This window comes from Lissotriton vulgaris, chromosome 5 (genome assembly GCF_964263255.1).
Source record: "Lissotriton vulgaris chromosome 5, aLisVul1.2, whole genome shotgun sequence".
Taxonomy (NCBI): Eukaryota; Metazoa; Chordata; class Amphibia; order Caudata; family Salamandridae; genus Lissotriton; species Lissotriton vulgaris.
In genome coordinates, this window is record NC_141693.1 from 779486196 (window position 1) to 779506142 (window position 19947).

At 46.3% G+C, this 19947-nt stretch overlaps 1 protein-coding gene across 1 annotated transcript in view; it reads left to right on the top strand.

The window, feature by feature from the left end:
- The window catches only part of SEC31B (SEC31 homolog B, COPII component), a 1335991-nt gene that overhangs the window by 157944 nt on the left and 1158100 nt on the right, over positions 1 to 19947 (top strand). The window contains exons 3-4 of the mRNA XM_086922250.1: positions 15910 to 16052; positions 16517 to 16616. Of these exons, the coding sequence (XP_086778376.1) occupies positions 15910 to 16052; positions 16517 to 16616 (243 nt within the window). The remainder of the gene's footprint in view (positions 1 to 15909; positions 16053 to 16516; positions 16617 to 19947) is intronic.

Sequence of the window (19947 nt, forward strand, 5' to 3'; positions counted from 1 at the left end):
TCTTGTTCATATCCGTCTCCAGTACGAAACGGATTAGTGTCAGGCTCAAAAAGATGTGAATTACAGTCAGAGAGTCTGTTACGATCCTCCCTCCTTCGTACGTCAGGGGAATAACTCCTTGCATCTCGTCGTCTGTCGGAAACACGATCATCACTTCCTCTTTCACGATCATCCTCTCTCCCCCTTCCATCATTACGACGAGGGGATCCATCACGTTCATAGCGCCGATCATCACGGCGATCAGAATTCACACGTCGTCTCTCATCACCACTGTCATCCGAACCACGATCATACTCATTCTTTCGCACACGACGGGCACCCTCCTTTCGATCCAGACCACGCTTACGAAACATATCCCATAAGCGATTATTAGGTTCACCATCAATGTCTTCCTTTTTGACACCATCAGCAATGAGAGCAAGGAACATGTCACGTCTAGAGAATTTGTAGTCACCACCAGTACGACCCTCAGGCCGAGATTGTCTTTCAGGTTTAAACCATTCACCCAGCTCACCAAGCTGACGAACAGATTCAAGCACAACAGACAAAGGGTTGCCAGTTTGGTTAATCAATAATGTCATCATGACCTGCTTGTAAGCAACAGGAGAAGAACGTATAATGCGATTACGCACAGAAGATGTTAAAAGACCATCCAAAAGTTTATCAGCAGTACTAAGAAAGATAGCCGTTTTCATGACCTCCTCTTTTAAACGTTGCGACGCATCGCGCAGAGTGTACCACGGTTTCTCATCAGTAGGCCAATCAGATTCTGTTGGATATTTATGATTACAGCCGTCGGACGCAAGCTGGAGCAAAGAAATTTGACCAGCACCATTATAATTCCGAAAATGATCCTGAATCGTAGAATCAGAACTCAAAGAGCAAAATCGTAAGCAATCAACAGCATCGAGCATAATACCGGCAGCGCCAAGCTCATAAAGACGCACCATCCAGGTAAGCAAGGCCTCACCAGGCCGTTGTCGAAATCGTTGCAAAATGTCACTAACCTCCTGTTGAGTAAAGTCTTCAATACAATCAAGAGCAATACCACCCGGATTACCAGGGGCCTGTTGTAACTTTCGTCGAAAAATCGGGTGAGCAGAAACAGCAGGAAGAGCTTCCGAGGAAGCCCGCAGCTTAGATTTAGTAGCACAATCAGTGCAAGCCACGTCATCCGAACGGGAAGAACGAGCACGGTCGGTGTCGGGACCCATATCAGTACACGAAGCAGATTTACAATCACGTCCAGAGCGAGAAGACTCGCGCTTGTCACCCTCCTCTGCCGAGGAGTCAGAAGTATGAGAATCCCAGATATTACCGTCCCACTCATCGGGGTTCCAATCCATTCCAGCTTTCGCTACAACCATACGCACTTTGCGTGTAGATACACGACCACGACGATGTTTATACTTATATCGTGCAATACGGACCGCAGCTCTTTCAGCAATGGTCTGATATGTCTCAAGTTTGTCGGCAAGCAATTTATTTTGACAACGCAACAGAGTATGTGCATTTTGTAATTCAACACACTGTCCTTCCATATCTTTAAACCGCTTCTGTAGCTGAACAAACTTCTCATGCAATATTCTGTACGCATTAAGAACAATCCACCCTCTGCGTCCTAAAATAGGAAGCTCATCACCCTTCACTACTGGCGCTTTCTGCAAGCACGATACCACATCGGCAGGCTCCGCCTGCTCCAAACATGAAGACCAATTTTCACTCAAACCAGTAGAATCAGCCCACTCACGGGCCAAGGCCTCGTAAGGGGTACATTCCCAGCCGGGAATCTGAATCGGTAATTTGAAAACCGACGATGATTTTTTCGCAAACATAATGACACACAAAAAATTATATACACAATTATAAACAAAATTTTATACGTACAAGCCGAGCGCAAACCAACAAGATTAAAACAACACAATGCACACAGGCTTCGTAAACAGTTCGTGACGCCAGATGTTATGGCTGGATTTTCTGTTTAGATGGGATCAGCCCCCAGGGGCCCCTATGACCCAGCCAAAACGTACTCACCTTCCCTCCTCAGATCGTATTCACAATGGATAGATTTACAGATATATATACAGGTAGCACCTAAGGATGGGGAATGATAATATACATATATAGGAATTTTCTACAATATCTTATTCACATCAGTTGGTCTCGCGGCCACCCTGACCCAGACCGGTCTACCCTAGGGCAGATATTGCGCACAATCCGGTGCGACTACACATGGGCCTGCAGAACCCAATGCTCCCGTTTCCAAACGACCAACAATCCTGTCGATCTACACGCTAGTTCGACCCCCTAACGCCCTCACTTATTCAAGCCACAATCCTGTGGGTATCGGCACTGGTAGTCCTCCCCAGTGTTCTCACTAACGCCGCATATCAACGACGACCACATTCCTATGAACAATTATCGGGATAATATCTCCGTTATCTACTTGGGATAAAACTACAATAATAACTTTGAGTATAGTTCCAAATTATATAGTGTACTCCCTGCTCTTGGCATCAAAGGTCCACTCACTCCCTCTTTATTCAATCACCATTTACCTGATCGGGATTTCTCATCCGTTCACCTAAACAGCTTTTGGCTAGGAATGCAGTTTACCGAGATTGAACATAAGCACCAGGTACACAATAATTCTATATGAATTAGGGTATTTATTAACAATAGACACAAATCACATTACTATGCGGCATAACTTTTGCAAGAAAAAGGTAAAGATTAGAGTGCACATCCTAGTTGGGTTAGACAGATATCACCTTGTTAATGGGAAGTCTGGACTCGGCAGTCATCTAGGTTCCCTTCTCGTCTCTGTATCCTGGCTCGCCTCGCAGTCACCCTCAGCCGTCACAAGTACACGTCTGCACCGCTAGGCTCAACCTCGTCTGCTTCCCCTCAGGACACCGGAACCTTGCTGATTATTAGCTACCGTCTCTCTCTCTCTCTGTATCAGTGCGCTCCGCGCTACTTCTCGTTCAGTCTTTCTCAGAGAATTTCGGTCTTAAATCTTTCTCCGACTTCAAAGATGGCGACTTGTCCACCATGAAAATGAGTAATGGCAGAGATGCTAACGGCTAGATGCCGCCTACGGACTAACTGACAAAACTGACTAACACCTTCGCTAATATCAAAGCCCGTTCCTTCATGGAAATTCACGGCCAGTAACCTGCCGCCCACCAAATTCTTGTACCTACCCGTACCAAGGACACTTTCCCAGCCGGCCGGCCTGAAGTTGTGTCTTCGGAGTGGAGAAAAATACATTCCTTCGATAAGGGTCAGCCTGAACCGGTTCTCTCCAAGCGAACAACAGCTTGAAACTAAAACATTACACTTCACCTAGAAAGCCTTCTCGAGCTACCGGGCAGAAAGCAAAATGGAGTCTGTCTCGTTTAAGGCCTACGGAGCCCACAATATGCATAGCTCCATGGAAAATAGCCCAGCATGTTAGCAAATGAGCGAATCATGGCTAATACTTATATATCTATCCCCTAACTTAAATTCATAAGCCTTACTCTAAGGAAAATAGTACGAAAATGCCCTAATATATGTAAGGCAGGGTCCCTATCTATCGGCCTAATCCCTATGCTATGGGGGTGATAGGCTGGAGTCACTCTCCATCATTCTCCTTCTCCAAAGAGCTAGCAAAAAGGCGGCCATAACACCAACTAGCCCTTGGAGTTCTCTGGTGATCCTGGGTTCAAGATGTTGGTCCAGTCCTTCCCAATCAGGCAATGGAGTAGCAGTCCTTCTTGTAGGGCAGCACAGTAGTTCTTCTGAGTGTCCCACAGGTCTAGAGGTGCACTGAAGAGTTGGGTCTGAGGGTCTGATATTTATACCTAGTGCCTGCTTTGAAGTAGAAGGTCCTGGAGGTTTCTACCCTAGAGGTGTTTGGATGTTCCTGCCTTCCTACCCTGGCCCCAGCTTTTCTGTAGGCACAACAGATGAGTATCAAACCCTTTGTGAGTGTCCTCATGCTGTGCCTTTGTGATGTGTAAGTGTGGTAGGTGACAGCTCATTCCCCTCATCAAGCCAGAGATGGGCTATCCTACCCATTATAATACCCCTTTGTTACTGTCTGGGAGCAATACACAAAGACTAACTACCAGCCTCTCCTAGTCATGTGACCCAGCATACAGGCTACAGGCATCAAATGGTTGGGACAAGAAAATGGCAACTTTCTAAAAGTAAAACCAAAGGGGACGATGGACGGAGTGTTGATCATTGCAAGCACTTGCCATCAGTCAACTGATCTGGGTTTAATCCATCATCATTCTTTAGCTCACTCCGCCACCCCAGTTCAGACATGGCCATATGCAAATCAGTCTGACCCTGTGCCTCATGGGAACAATCCAGCCTGAACTGCCAAGCCACGTCTTCCCTAGACCGGAAACAAGCATCCTGGGACCGGTTTCTGGCTAATCAGCCAGGCTAGCTTGAATCCAGTGGCAAAGTGAGCAAGGCACCCACGTCTGGGCATACCCTGCCAAATTAAGCCGAACAAAGCAAAACCAAAGGGGATGATGGATGGAGTGTTGAACATTGTAAGCACTCACCCCCAGTCAACTGATCTGGGTTTAATCCATCATCATTCTTTAGCTCACTCCGCCACCCCAGTTCAGACATGGCCATATGAAAATCAGTCTGAGCCTGTGCCTCATGAGAACAGTCTAGCCCGAACTGCCAAGCCATGTCTTCCCTGGACGGGAAACAAGCATCCTGGGACCGTTTTCTGGCTAATCAGCCGCCATCAGCCAGGCTAGCTAGCCCTCTGGTTTACCTTTCTAAAAGTGGCATTTTCAGAATTGTGAATTAAATGGGCATTAAAATCTGACTTTGCCATTAAAGATGGTTTTATTCCTACAATTCCAAATGCGACTCTCCTACTTCATCCCAATCAAAAATTTTCACATATTAAATGTAATACGCTAACCCAGTTTTGTCCTACGGGAGAGATAGACTTCACTGGAGTGAAAAACAAATTTAGGAGTTTTTCACTACCAGGACATGTAAAACTTAAAAGTACATTTCTAACTTTTTAACTACACTGCACCCTACCTTATAGACTGTGAAGGGCCTACCCTGGGGGTGACTTATATGTATTTATAAGGAAAATTTGGGACTGGCAAAAGGTTTGTTTTGCCAAGTTGAAATGGCAGTTAAAACCACACACACAGGATACAATGGCATGCTAGAGATATGTTTACTTGGCTACTTAAGTAGGTGGCACAATAAGTGTTGCAGGCCCACTAGTAGCATTTAATTGTCAGGCCCTTTGTACGTGTAGTACCACTTTATTAGGGTCTTACAAGTGAATTAAATGTTCCAAATGGGTGTAAGTCAATTTGAACCTTTTAAGTGTGGGTGTTGGCTATTGTTGGCATCTTCCCAGTGTGTTTGTTTGCTATTGATATTGGAGGTATTCACAGGCCCCTCTTGTGCTCTGCACCAGAGTGATTCCTTTATTTTTTTTATCCTCGGGAGGAGCTTCTCAAGCAGCCAGTCTTTTGTTTTTCCTTACTGCAATGACGATTAGTGTGCAGGGCACACTGACGTTATTACAGTAAAGGTAAAGTAAAACGAGCCAAAGCTTTTTTTTCTTTCATTGTACGAGTGCTTGAGGGCATAGGTGAGCCCCCGAGCACTGATTGGGGTAGGAGAGGTATCACAAGAAAGGGAGAATCTTCCCTTTCCATTGATCTCTGCCCAGTGGCAAAAAAAAAAACACTGTATGGCAGGAACACATTTTAAATTCAAATATTTGGTTCTTTGGGGTGTTGTTTTTACATGTGGGCATGAAGAGTGTGGCAAACTCCTTGTACCCTCCCACTTGCAGTGGTGAATGGCTGCACTTTTTGGGCTTGGGTAAGCTACCACCTGGGAAAACCTACCAGACCCAGACAGTTCTGCAAAGTAGACACCTGGGGGATTCTAGGGTGTTGTGCTTTGCTTGTATCTCACAACATTTTCTTATCCACAATGCCCTGCAATCCTCAAACTATGACTAAAAACATAAATTGTCCTTTTATTTCTATCAGGAAACCTGTAATCTGCGGGGAGCCAAAAAATCCAACCACCCTGAGTTCTCACATGTCTCCCAATAGGAACGATATCCCACTTGTGTGGGTGAGCCAACAGTCCATGACATAAAAGGCCCTTTCAGCGCTATGAGGTGAGATCAGCGACAGGGATAGCAGCATTCGGGGCTGTACTCAGCCACCACCCATGTAAACCTACCAACCTTAGATATTTGTTAAACCAGACAACCAGTAGATTCCACGGTGGTGTGCCTTGCTTGAATCCCATGAGGCTTTCTTACCCACAATGCCCTGCAAATCTCAAACTTTGTCTGAAATCACACATTTTCTTATGTCTCTCTGATGGAAACTTCTGAAATCTGCAAGAATCCACCTAGCAGTACCCCACTTGTGCTGATAAAAGCACTGCACCACGTGTGTGGCTAGGTTTTGGCCCACAACAGGAATGGATCAAACCAAGGTCTTTAGAGGGCTCCCATTGACCTCGGTCTGAACTGTTTGTTAGTATACAAGTTTGATAACATTCCCTGGATGCCGCCAGAGCAAGGGGCCAAAACTCAAAGCTACCCACATTTTTAGTGGAAAATTTGATATGTCCATGTTGTAGTTTGGCCTTTTTCATGTCACAGGCACTAGGCCTATCCGCTCAAGTGAGGTACCATTTTTAATGGAAGACTTGAACGAGTGGCAGAACATTTGTTATTTCCAATTTGATTTCACTGCATTTGTGCATGCCCAGATTCAGAGATGTACAAATAATCACTGCTTCTTAACTCCACATCTTGTGCCCATTTCAGAAATGCATAGGTTGCCTTGATACCCTTTTTTTACTGTACATATTTCACCATATGAATTGTTCTTTACTGCACAATGAAAAACCATTGTTTGGTGCAGCTCAGTTGTGGCCTCTAAATAATTCTGTTTTTGCAGAACCTACAACCCCTATATATCCCAGTTACCAGCAGGGTCTGGTGGACGGAATGGTGTATTGCTTTTGTAAATCAACCATCTTGAAAACAAGTTACAGATGAAAATGTATCACAAATGGGAATTTATTTCCTACTCATTATCTGTGGTTTTTTTATTTCAACAGTTAGTTTATTTGGGAAAACCTTGAGCGATCTACTTATATGATCCCTTGCTTAATTCAGAATTCTGTATGCTTTTTAGATATCAATAAGTTTCTTTGATCACCCTTGGGTTTCACACTGGTTTCCACCATAAAATGGAAGTAGGTTGAAAGCCTAAATCGGAAAAATGGACTACCTCTTTTTAAAATGCCAAAACTGTGGTAAAATAAATGTTTTTTTTATTTAGTTCTGCAAGTTCCTAAAAGTTGGAAACATGATCACTTTAGCACAGCAAACCTTTAGTTGATGCCATTTTTAGGAGGAAAAACAGACACTTTGTTGCGGAGGGCATTTTTTCTTTTTTTTCCTTAATCTCAACATTTTGCTTCATTTTGGCCATTTTCTCCTTCCCTCCAGAGGAATCCCCAATCCTTAGTTACCTTTAGAATCTCCAGTACGTGGAAAAATGATGCCAATTTGGCATGGATACCTGAGGGGTGGGGGGTGGGGAGTTAATAAGCCCTACTCATAACGTAACAACCACAAATAGCCAAAAAAGGGCTCAGCACGGGGTGGGGGGTTTGAAACCCCAGCGGTTAAGAAGTTCAAGGAGAGAGCACAAGCACTGTAGCACTGATTAGCAGTGGTAAAGTGTGCAGAGTCCAAAAGTGAAGAAAAATGATGTCAGCGAAAAAAGGAGGATGAACGGCAAAAAGTTGGGGGAAAACCACACCATGTCATGTCCAACAATTTACATTAAATTGTTTACTTTGTTTGAAGTGATGGCTAATTTGTATAATCTCTTTCTAAATTCTCAATGTTAAGACTTTACTAGTGAAAGAAAGAAAATAGCTGAATATCTACTCAGACACACAGCAGATAAAGGTTATTTTCAGGAAAATCATATAAATGACAAAGTGTTACCAGCTATGAATAAAGTTTGGCTAGGAAACATTGCATCTTTACGAGCTATAGGCTGGACAGATGGTGGTGTTTTTAGATCTGTCACCATAGAAATTGTTAGCCTGGGGAATGTTCCTATTGTAGTATTTGTTCATTTTAACATCAGGCTGGTTTGGAGTTGTTTAATGACAGAGCTAGGTACTACTATGATGCCAATAGATCTGGTAAACTTCTCACCAACTGTTTACATATTAAAGATCAAAATTAGTATTAGAAAGTCAGATGAGAACTTTACTGACATTTAGTGAAGAGGCTGCCAACAAATTCATACCATTTTATGCACACATTTAGGAAAAACTGACACGGGTTCAACATGACATCATATAGCAGTTTTGACGATCCAGTAATCTATCTGCCATTTTGTCTCGAGTTGAAGATTTCTTAGATCGCCCTTTATGTTTGTATGAAATTCTTAATGATGATATATGTCTTATTTCTGGTAAATGCATGGTCCAGATAGCTCACTTTCATTGTTTTCTAAGTTTTTGCTATCCAGGCAATTTCACATTTGCTACTTGTATTTATTTAATTAATTGAAAACGGTTTCAGTTGATGTTTTTTCTTCAGGATCTTTAATAATAGTTTTGCCTAAGCCACATAAATATCTTAGTCCAGTTTGTAGTTATACCATTATTTCACTAACAAACCAAACTATAAATGTTACGCAGAAGCACTGGTAATTAGACATTCTACAGTTTTAATTTTCATTTTTAACAATGACTAAATTGGATTTAGGTAAGAAACTCATTCTTTATACATACCTATCAGGATAATGTGTAATGTATTAGTTAATTCCAACTCATACAGTCCTCCCCTTGATCTCCTGGCCTTAGAGGGTGAGCTAACATTTGAAAAAGTATATTTCCCATTTATATTTAAAACTATACAATTTTTCAGTATACTTCTAAATTTCTAAATATTGGGAAACCTTCAAATATCAATTTCAGTTTGCTTATATAAAGATACCTTGTATCAGAAAGGTTGTTCATGGCTCTTCTTCTCTTTTTTTTTATTAGCTATTAAACCTTTGCTATCTTTAATTTGTAATTCAGAGGTCAGTAAGAGCATTTGTGTTGGGGGTCTAACTTTGAAAATGTTGGCTTATGTAGGTGATATTTTATTATTTTTTGAGTTCCAGTGCACTACTATACTAGATATACTTCATATCATAGCGAATCAAGCTTTCTGGACTGGATACATGATAAATGTCAACAAATCAGATTTTCTTCATTAAACATTTACAGTTCTCCAGATGTGCTGCATAATTATGATATTCTTTGGTCTCATAATACAGTTCTATCTCTAGACATTACTTTAGCTATAAATCTATGAAAGTAACTGTTGTCAAACGCATGAAGTCATATTAATGAAAATTAAAGAAAAATGAAGTTAAGGGTCCGCTATTTTTTGTAGATGGTGGAACTGAATTGAAGTTGTTAAAATTATTACTCTGCAAATATTGTATCTACTTTCTATGCTATTACAATTCTATGTCAGGACCGGAGGCTTCAGATTATGCTATATCTTACTTCGCTTTATTAACATAAAGACTCCACAGCAGCTTAGGAAAAGATATATAATAGTAACAAAAAATGCTTTAAGACCTAAAGCATTTGACGGAACGTTCAACAGATCAAAACAACAACTCCCAAGAGTCTCTTTGTAGAATGACAGTCCATAGTCCTTCCACTCTGTCCATCACCGCTATAAACCCGGTCTTCTCTTCCTCTTCCTCCTCTTTCTTCGCTGCTCCCGCAGCCAGATAAGTGCTTTTCATGTTTTTTCCCTTATTGTGTTTACTGATTGTATTGTATGTACGATCGTTGGGGGACTCCCCCATGGTTTATTTTTTCCATTGCAGAGTCCCCGGTCGCGGGAACGTTCTCGTTCCTACGCGATCTTTCTTCCCCATTTGTGTGCGGTGAGTGAGTAAGCCGCCAGGGGGCGCCCTAACGTCTCGCCGACCCCTCGGCGCGCCTCCGCAGTTACAGGAGCCGCGCCGTGGAGTCTGCTTGCGCAGGAGCCAACCCTCGCGTACCCCTCTGACACCTGGTGCTCCGGGTCTGTACCTCCCTGTTTCTGACGCCCCGTTGGGGTCTGTATTGCGGCGCTGACCGCGAGAAACGCCTTCGGGTGAACTTTGTGCACCTCTTTGATTGTGTGTGGCTTGCGCGCTTGAGGGGTGCGGAGACTCGGTCCCGGCGAGGAGAGTCTGCGCGCTGGGGGGTTGGTGCAGCCCCACCTGCCACGTCAGTTGGCCCACAAAGTGATCGCAGCCAGTTGGTCTGCCCATATCCGAGACTTATCTCGACTGACGCCCTCCAGGGTGCCCCGGAATTACTCCTGTGCTTCAGGATGGAAGGAGAGTACGAGGAAGAACCCTACTCCTACCTGCAGGACGACAAATTCTACCCGGCAGTGGATAATTTGATTTATCGCTGCGTGACGGAGGTGGTAGGGCCTATGGAGGACCGCCTCTCCGCCCGCATCGTGGAGGAAACCGCGAAGCTAGCGTCCGCGCATGTGACTCCGGCCCCCGAACTCCCGGGGACATCCGGGGAATTGCCACCCGCACCGAAGAGGCCCTGTAGGGAAGGCCCATCCTCGGAGGCCCAAGGAGTGGACAGGGGCGCGTTTGAGCGTCTCCGGGACGCCTTCCTGGCGAAAGCAACGGCAGTGCCCCCTGCTCCCTTGGCGGATCCGGGTGCTTCAGGGGACGTGTCGACGGCCCCCGCCTCTCCTGTGTACGACTCCCCGGACACCGACGACGACGGTGAGTCGACCCGATCCTGGCTTCCGGCGCCCTCGGCCAAGGAGATGCCACGAGATGAGTCGGGCATGCTGGACCCGGACGAGATCGTCCACCCCCGCTCCGCGGCTTGGACACCGGGGGAGACGGTGGCGAAGTTTGTAGCGGGCAGGCTGCGCAAGCCGCTGGAGAAGGAGGCAAGGGGTTGCCTGCGTGGGGAGTGCCCTAGACCAACTTTGGAAGGTAAGGTGGCCATGACCCCGGAGTTGGATGCCAAGATGGCCACCTTCTTGGCAAAATTTATGAAAGATCCCAGGAAGGGCATCGATTGGTCCTTGCGAGCCTGCCAGGATAAGCTGTTGGATGCGGTGGGGCCTGCCACGAAGATCCTCGATATGGCGGAGAAGGCGAAGGCAAATGGCACCGTCATTTCACCGGAGGTGCTTTCTAATTGGGCCCAGAGGGTGATCGTGTTCTTGGGCAACGCCAACTGCGCCCTATCTACTGAGCGGCGGCGTTCGCTCTTGATAAAGTTGGATCCGAAGTTGGGGGACCTGGCCTCGTCGGAGGCGGGTGCAGTTGCCCAGGGAGGCCTCTTTGGCGAGCCCTTTATCCGAGAGCTGGGAAAATTTGTGAACACGTTCACATCACTGGACAAGGCTCAATCCAGCATTAAAAGGGTGTTTCACCAGCGTTTCTCCGGAGGGGCCGGTCGCTTTAGGGGCCGCGCGGCCGGCCGTGGCCAGCAAGCCAACAATAAAGGACAAGGCTCCGGCAGAGGCCACTACCAGACCTCAGCCAACTTTAACAACTTCTACCCCACCAGAGGGCAACGCTTCGGCGGCAGAGGGTTTAGGAAGAACTCTGGACAAGGGAATGCCTCCGGTAAGTGTACTTTGTTTGGATCAAGTTCCAATTGGGGGGAGGCTGGCAACCTTCTACGAGGAGTGGGAATTGCTCACTGCCGACGCTTGGGTCTTGCAAACTGTACGTGGGTTCCACATAGAATTCTTCGACCAGCCCACGCAAGCGGTGCCCCCACGTCCCATGGTGTTTTCAGAGTCCGACGCGCGGTTGATAGACGGGGAGGTCTCCGAACTGCTCCGCAAAGGGGCCATCCGTCTATCAACGCGCCATCCACACGGGTTCCTCAGCAATGTCTTCTTAGTGGACAAGACGGATGGGGGCAAGAGACCTGTGATCAATCTCAAGGAATTCAACGGATGGTTGATCTATCGACATTTCAAGATGGAGGGTATCCACCTCCTTCGAGACGTGCTCCTCCCTCGGGACTGGATGGTGAGACTGGATCTCAAGGACGCCTATTTAGTCGTCCCCATCCATCCCCCGCATCGTCGTTTCCTTCAGTTTCTATGGAACGACAGGGTGTTCGAGTTCACCGCACTGCCGTTCGGTCTGTCGTCGGCCCCCTGGTGCTTCACGAAAGTTCTCCATCCGGTAGTGGAGTTTCTCAGAAGTCAGGGGGTCCGAATGTTGGTGTACTTAGACGACATCCTCCTCTTGGGGCAGTGCCCGGAGGTGTTGGCGGGTCAGCTTCGGCAGGCCGTGCACCTTCTCCAGAGACTGGGGTTCGTGATCAACGGCTCCAAATCGGTTTTGGTTCCCACTCAGAAGATCACCTTCCTAGGTTTCGTGGTGGACTCGGTGCAGGCGGTCTTGAGCCTGCCGGGTCGGAAAGTCGCGAAAATACGACACCTGCTTCGACAGACGATCGCAAAGGATCGCACTTCCTTGCACCATATCGCCAAGGTGGTAGGGCTTCTGTCGTCCTCCATCCAGGCGATTTTCCCAGGCCCCCTGCATTACAGGGCGCTCCAGCGTCTGAAGGCGCAACACCTACGTCGTGGGATGAGTTACGATCAGTGGGTCCCCCTCACGGACGAAGTGAAGGAGGAAATGTCCTGGTGGCTGTCTCACATGGAGGCATGGAATGGTCGGGCGATCTTCGGTTCGGCCCCGGACTTGGTCATAGAGTCCGATGCCAGCAGGTCGGGCTGGGGCGCCCGGTGCGGGGATTTCTCCACCGGCGGCGCCTGGTCTTCAGAAGAACAACGATTGCATATCAACTGTTTGGAACTCCTAGCGGGCTCCTTCGCAGTCCGTTGTTGGACCAAGGATTCTGTCAAGGCCTGTGTCCTTTTGCGGATGGACAATGTTTCGGCGGTTCGTTATGTGAACCATCTAGGGGGTCCTCGTTCCCGCGCTTTGGCGGATCTGGCAAAGGACTTCTGGGACTACTGCCTGTCGCGTCACATTGCGGTGACGGCGGAATATCTACCTGGTCAGGCCAACCAAGTAGCGGATTGGCATTCCAGACACCTCAGAGACGCCAGTCAGTGGAAGCTGGACCCGGAGGTCTTCCGGTGGTTACAAACCCTCTGGGGTCCTTTCTCGGTGGACCTGTTTGCATCCCGTCTCGACCACCAGCTGCTGCGTTTTTTCAGCTGGAGGCCGGACCCTCTGGCGGAGGCCACGGACGCCTTTCTACAGGATTGGAGTCGGGAACAGCCGTTTGCGTTTCCCCCGTTCTCCATGATAATGCGAGCAGCGGCCCAAATACGCCGCCAGGGAGCGGAGTTGGTGTTGGTTACACCGCTCTGGAGGTCTCAAGTGTGGTTTCCGGTTCTTCTGGAACTTTCTTGGGATTTTCCAATCCTACTCCCCCTGTTTCCACTGCTCCTGACAAATCCGGATCGGGAACCGCATCCTCTCATCACGCAGAGCTCTCTCCGCCTCGTGGCATGGAGGCTCTCAGGAGACGCTGGTCGCTCCCAGGCCTTTCGGGGTCTGCTGAACACTTGCTCTCCAAAGCATGGGCCGATAGTACGACGAAGCGCTACAGATCCGCTTGGCTTAAGTGGATGCGTTGGTGTCTACGAAGGGATTTGGATCCCTTGGTCGCAGGCCTCGTTCCCGTGCTGAATTTCCTGGCTCACCTAGCCGACAAGGGCTTGGCCTATAGAACGATCAATGCCATTTGATCGGCGATTTCGGCAGGCCATGACAACATCGATGGCCACCCAGTAGGGGAGCATCCTTTTGTTTGCCGGCTCCTGCGGGCTATTCGTCTCGCGTTGCCTCCGGAACACAGGTACTCCGTCCTTTGGGACGTCAATTTGGTTCTGAACTTGTTCTTGTCCTGGCCGGCCAACTCCTATCTGTCCCTCAAGGAACTGTCGGCGAAGTTGGCCATGTTGTTATGTTTGATTTCTTGTAGACGCGTCTCAGACGTGCGCGCGCTGGATATATCTGCACGCATTTTTTCCCCGGATGGGGTCACTTTTACCGTGGGCCGACGCACAAAAACGTCGTCGCGATCCATTTCCTATCCAGCCTTTCTTGACACTCCCAAGTTGTGTGTTGTGCAATGCCTCAAAGCATATGAAGATCTGACCTTGGATTTGCGCCCCCCGGGCGAACGTCAGTTGTTGATTGCCCTGCGGAAGCCACACAAAGCTGTCCCCCCCCCCACTATCGCTAGGTGGGTGCGGTGGGTCATGCAGGAAGCAGGCATCAATACTACTCTCTTTGGAGCACACTCTGCCAGAGGGGCCATGGCCTCTAAGGCGTTCTCGGTGGGTGCTCGCTTGGAGGACCTAATGCGAGCGGCGGATTGGTCTTCGGATTCCACCTTTAAGAGGTTTTATTTTAAGCCGGTGGTGGATTTGGCCCAGTTGGTGGTAAGTAAGCTTTGAACTAGCATAATCTGAAGCCTCCGGTCCTGACATAGAATCGAAATTTGCCTAGCTTACGTAAGGGTAAGTTTCAATTCTATTAAGGACACGGAGGCGAGGATTATCCCACCCAGGCTACACAGTGGTGTTTCTACCCACCCGTATGGCAGTAAGTAAAGCGTTTTCCTTTACATTGTCTGTGCTGTATTAGTCACTGAATGCTCCTCGCCTTATTGTTGCATCCCTGGGACACCTCGCTTACGCTGTTTCTTTTTCGACAGGCAACGAGGGTGCTAAGCAGGATCAATGAGGTTCAAGCGTGATCTGCGCAAAGAAAGGGGAGGAAGAGGAAGAGAAGACCGGGTTTATAGCGGTGATGGACAGAGTGGAAGGACTATGGACTGTCATTATACAAAGAGACTCTTGGGAGTTGTTGTTTTGATCTGTTGAACGTTCCGTCAAATGCTTTAGGTCTTAAAGCATTTTTTGTTACTATTATATATCTTTTCCTAAGCTGCTGTGGAGTCTTTATGTTAATAAAGCGAAGGAAGATATAGCATAATCCTCGCCTCCGTGTCCTTAATAGAATTGATACTTACTGTTACGTAAGCTAGGCAAATTTCGATTCCCTACATTACTTTCTCAATTTGTTGGGAATAATAACATGCTAGGAATAAGCTGCCCCAAACTTTAAATGATAAGATAAATGAAAGTTAAGATGTTTCAGAGTTTCTTAAGTGCCATTTATCTCTCTTGGTTAGTCTTGGTTCGTTATGGTTTTAAGACTTTGATGGTATTATAACCCCAAATTGGCTATTATCCGTACAAAAAAGGAATTATTAAACTATTCCTTCTGCAGCTATCTCCACTTTCTCCAGTAGTTAGTTAAACAAGGTGTCTGATATAAAGAAAATGACAATACTAGCCCTTTTAGAATTGCATACTATTTCATTTCAATTTGTATGTTCTAAAAGGTTCTCTTCACAATCATCCTTGTTTATAATTAATATGTTATTATTTGTGTAAATTCTGGATAGGTGCAAATGTCTTTTTCTTTCATCACCTGTACTATGAAGTGTATTTATATGTAGTTCTGATTTGTAAGCTAAATATTAACCCCCCTCTGCTGAAGATAACAAATATGAAAGTTTTCGCAGTGAGGAAACATGGTAAACTTGGAGCACAGGATCATTTTTTAAGGCTCAGTAGTTTATAGACTAATAGGTTCCTTGCAACAAGTGAAAGCCGAATGTTCTCATCTTTACAGTTCTGAATTTTTTGTAGACTTGTCAGTTCGCTTTTTTAAATTATTAATATTAAGGAGTTCAAAATTATATTTAGATGTATGTTCTTACTTTTCTGTGCCCTTTGTTTGCACTCTGCAGATGCATTGTTCAGGAATGATGTGGCACCCAGAAGTTGCAACTCAGCTGGTTCTCTCATCTGAAGATGATCGCATGCCCGTCATCCAGATGTGGGACCTCCGATTTGCGACCTCTCCTTTGAAGGTCCTTGAGAGCCACACAAGGTAAGTAATGCTGAACTCCGTTCTTACCTTTGGGGGATATCCAGGCAGTAGAAAGTAGGTAGGCACATTGTTTTGGTTGGTTCCAGGTGCCAGAACCTATGTTGGGCACATTCTGAACGCCATTGAAACGGATTGATTTGCAAATGTAAGCTTTATGTTTTGAGATGTTATGATGTGCGTTGCGTAGAATGGCATACTGCTTATGGGAATGCTTTCACTATGCCTTTATTTCTCTGAAAGTTAAATGTGGATCAAAGAAGTTGTTTTTGTGCTAATTTGCCTGAGAATAAGTCATTTTCAGTTCAGTTATTGGGAGTAGGATCTTGATATTAGTTGATGTGCGTGTAAATGTTGTACCGTACAGAGAAACATGTATTAATTTAAATATACAACAGAATAGAGTTAAGTTTCTGTTTAAGAAATGTTTTGGGTTGACCAATGTTCCTTTGCTCTTTTTTTTCAAGGGGAGTTTTATCAATTTCTTGGTGCCGAGCAGACCCAGACCTGCTTCTTAGTAGTGCCAAAGACAACCGCATTCTGTGTTGGAACCCAAACATTGGTGAGGTAAGTTACATGTTAGGAAGCCAGTATAGGACAGTAAAGTCATCTGCATGGTAATGGACATGCATCCCTGCCCGAATGCCCTACTGTACTCTTGTCTGGATCCCTAATGCATATTGTATGATAAAGACATATAGCCGCAGATTCCTTACCTTAGATTTCTCCTGTGGCGCCAGAATAGATCCATAAAAGAAATTCAGCAGTACCTCTGCACGTTGCTAGAGGGCATCACACAACTCCGTAGTAATGACCATGGGATGTGACAGCGACAGAGTCCATATATAGCCCTTTCCAATGTGGTGGTATCAGTTTCTTCTTTTCCACGCTTTCAACGCGGACCCAGTAAACGGTTCCTCAAGCCGTTTTTAGGCCTACCCGACGTTTTCTTCAAACGGAACAGTGTACTTTTAAACAATCTCTTGTGTCCTCCGGGTTCAAGTCTTGTGAGGTCTGTGGTTGACCAATGTCTGCCACGGACCCTCATTCTATTTGTATGTGGTGCCTGCAGGAGCACCATGACTGTGACTCCCGTTTGCCCAAAGGCGCTGAGGGAATGTCGAATGAAGCTCCTAGCAGCGCCGTTGTTGCAGTCTTCCAAGGCTTCTTGCCGACCTCAGTCTCCTTCACGCTCCACAGACCACCCATGGGCCTCTTCCAGGAAGCATTCTCCTAGGCGTCACTCTCCATCAACATCTTGAGGTAAGTCATGACGCAGGCAGTCGAAGTTGCGGCACCTCCGACTCCGCCACATAAGGCCTCTTCCCTATCTTTGTGGAAGAGTTGGTGCACAAGTCTACCCTGCGCCTCCCTACCTTCCTTGGAGCCAAAGCGACTCTGACGCAAAAATATTACCATTCTCGTCATACTATCTTTGGGTCTTCACCTTGCCCTGGAGCGCCCTTGGGCCCGAAGGAGGTGTGAGGAGCTGTGACTGTGTCCACACCCCCAGGTTCACCCGCAGCCTCAGTTTGGCCTTCAGATTTCAAATCCATTTTGCCAACGATGCACAGGCCTTCTGGGTTATCACATTTGGTGCCTTGGTCGGATCAACCCGTTTCGACAACCGTGCAATTGGCACTGCTCGATACCACACTACTTCCCCTTCCCGATGCTGAGATGTTGCCAGTTCGGTGTCGGATGCGGTGCTGGTGGAGCCGCCTGTCTCAGACACTTTTCCTCAGCTCTCTGTAGAGCCTCTACTGTTTTTTCCTGCTGAGGAACACTATTTTGGAGGTGTGGGAGAGGAATTGGGGTTTCCCTACCCCACCTATAATGCTGCCCAACCTCCTGTGGAATACAGCTGGCTCACTGAGTTGGGTGAAGCTTGTGGCTTGGAGTCCTACCGAGCCTTGGGCCTCCTTTCCCCTCCTGGCCTCGTTCTAGAGGTGAGCTCTTCTCTGGCTGACATGCTCAGATGAGTTTCTGTGGTTTTGGATTTGCCACTTCCTTCTGTGGAAAGGACAACTGATCCCTTACTTGGCTTCCTCCATCAGGGCCAAACAGGAGTAGAGCTGGTGCTTTTTTTAAAGTGAAACTCTATTTGACATTTTGTTGGGGCCTTAGGCTAAACCTGATAGGCACACTGTAATGCCTCAGGTGAAGCACCCTGTCTTCTCCGGCACTCTACTCATCAAAGTTTTGTGGTACAGGCCGCCTCGGCCGCCCAAAATCTCAACTCCTTTCCTACTATGCCCCAGAGAATACCGAAGACTAGACACTTGTGGCAGCCATATTTTCTCCTCCACTTGTTCTGCCCTACAATCCCTCAATGCTTCTTGCATCCTCGGACGCTTCTACCACACATTGTGGGATTTATTGGCATGTCTGCTGCCCTCCCTTCCAGATGAGACCTTGAACGATGTTGCCCTGTCATTAGGGGATGGGAAACAAGCAACTAAATTAACCATTTTGATGTGGTATGTATACCACAAACTCTGTAGGTTGGGCTATGGCTTCTTCAGTGCCTGGCTGCGCACTTCAGGGTTTTCGGAGGCTGTTCAAGCCATTTTGATTAACATGCTCTTTGGTGGCGCCCGTCTGTTCCTCATCTATGCTGACTCTGCGTTACAGTAGTTTCCGGACAGTCAGCCTTACCTGCGGATTTGTTTTCCTAGCTCCCGATGGATTTAGTTAATCCGGGTAAGTTTTTCTTTCTTTCCATTGAGAGGCTCCTGGTTTCCGTTTTATTTTAACCATTCCACTTTCGAGTGGCACCCAGGAGGTGTTCCTGCCTTTGGCAGATGTTATTTTTTAGTTACGAACTGTCAAAGACTGATTGTAGTTCCCGCTCTAAGAGCATTTTTTTTATAGCCCTGAGTGGGTTTTAATCCCTGATTGTATTGGTTTTTTTTTTCTTTCTAGGCTTCATGCAAGTAATTATTATCATGGTAATTTGCTCGCTTTGTGCAGACGTTTTGGGACACGTAGTATAGTCCTTTCCCTGTGGTATCTTGTGTCCCATCAGTTCGTCTTGCACTTCTTTAGCAGGCTGCTGTTGACATTCTGGACAGGATGGCCTTGACCCTCCTTTTATGGGTACCTATGGTGCTTGTTTGTTATAAAAAAACAAAAAAAAAAAACAGGAAAACTACCCTCAAATGTAATACAATGTTATATTTGTATATAGTAAGTTATATTTATATATCACTTCATGTGTGAAAATGGGACAACGTTATTTCATGCCTTTTTCTACTTGTGTCTTCAGATTGTGGCAGTTGCTCCGACTCCCCCTGTGAGTCCATCATCTCAAGGGCCTGCTCTCTTGTATAGCCACCCGGGTTCTCTTAGCTGCTTCATGTTTGCAGACCAATGTCTGTCTTTTCGCTTTGGAGACTATCTCCTTATTCTTCGGTCCTCATCATATATTCCTGGTTTTGTGGGGTGACTGTTGTTCAGCTCTTTGACCCTTGGCTTTTATGTCTAAGAGTGGTTCACCAGGGACTTGGTTCACCTTTTCGACCACTCTTTTCTCTGCGGTTTTCTCTTGTTCCTACACAGAACGTACATATGTGTCTAGCCATTCAGGATTAGTTGTACCAGTCCTGCTTTGATTTAGCTCTTTCTCTTCCTTCCTTCATTCCTTCCTTCCTCTTGTTTCTTCATTTCCATTGAAGGCTGTGGAGTAGTTTTTTCTTCATATACAGGTGTATATTGAAGACTTTTTGCAATCTCCATTTGTGGTATTGTGCAGGATTTTATTTTCTTTTAATACTTCCCGCACTTTTTTTCTGTTCCCGGTCTCATGTAGACACGCTCTTTCATGGACTCCATACCTATTTTCTTGTATGTTCTGTACCCTATTGGGTTCAGCTTTTCATACATGCTATTATTTGCA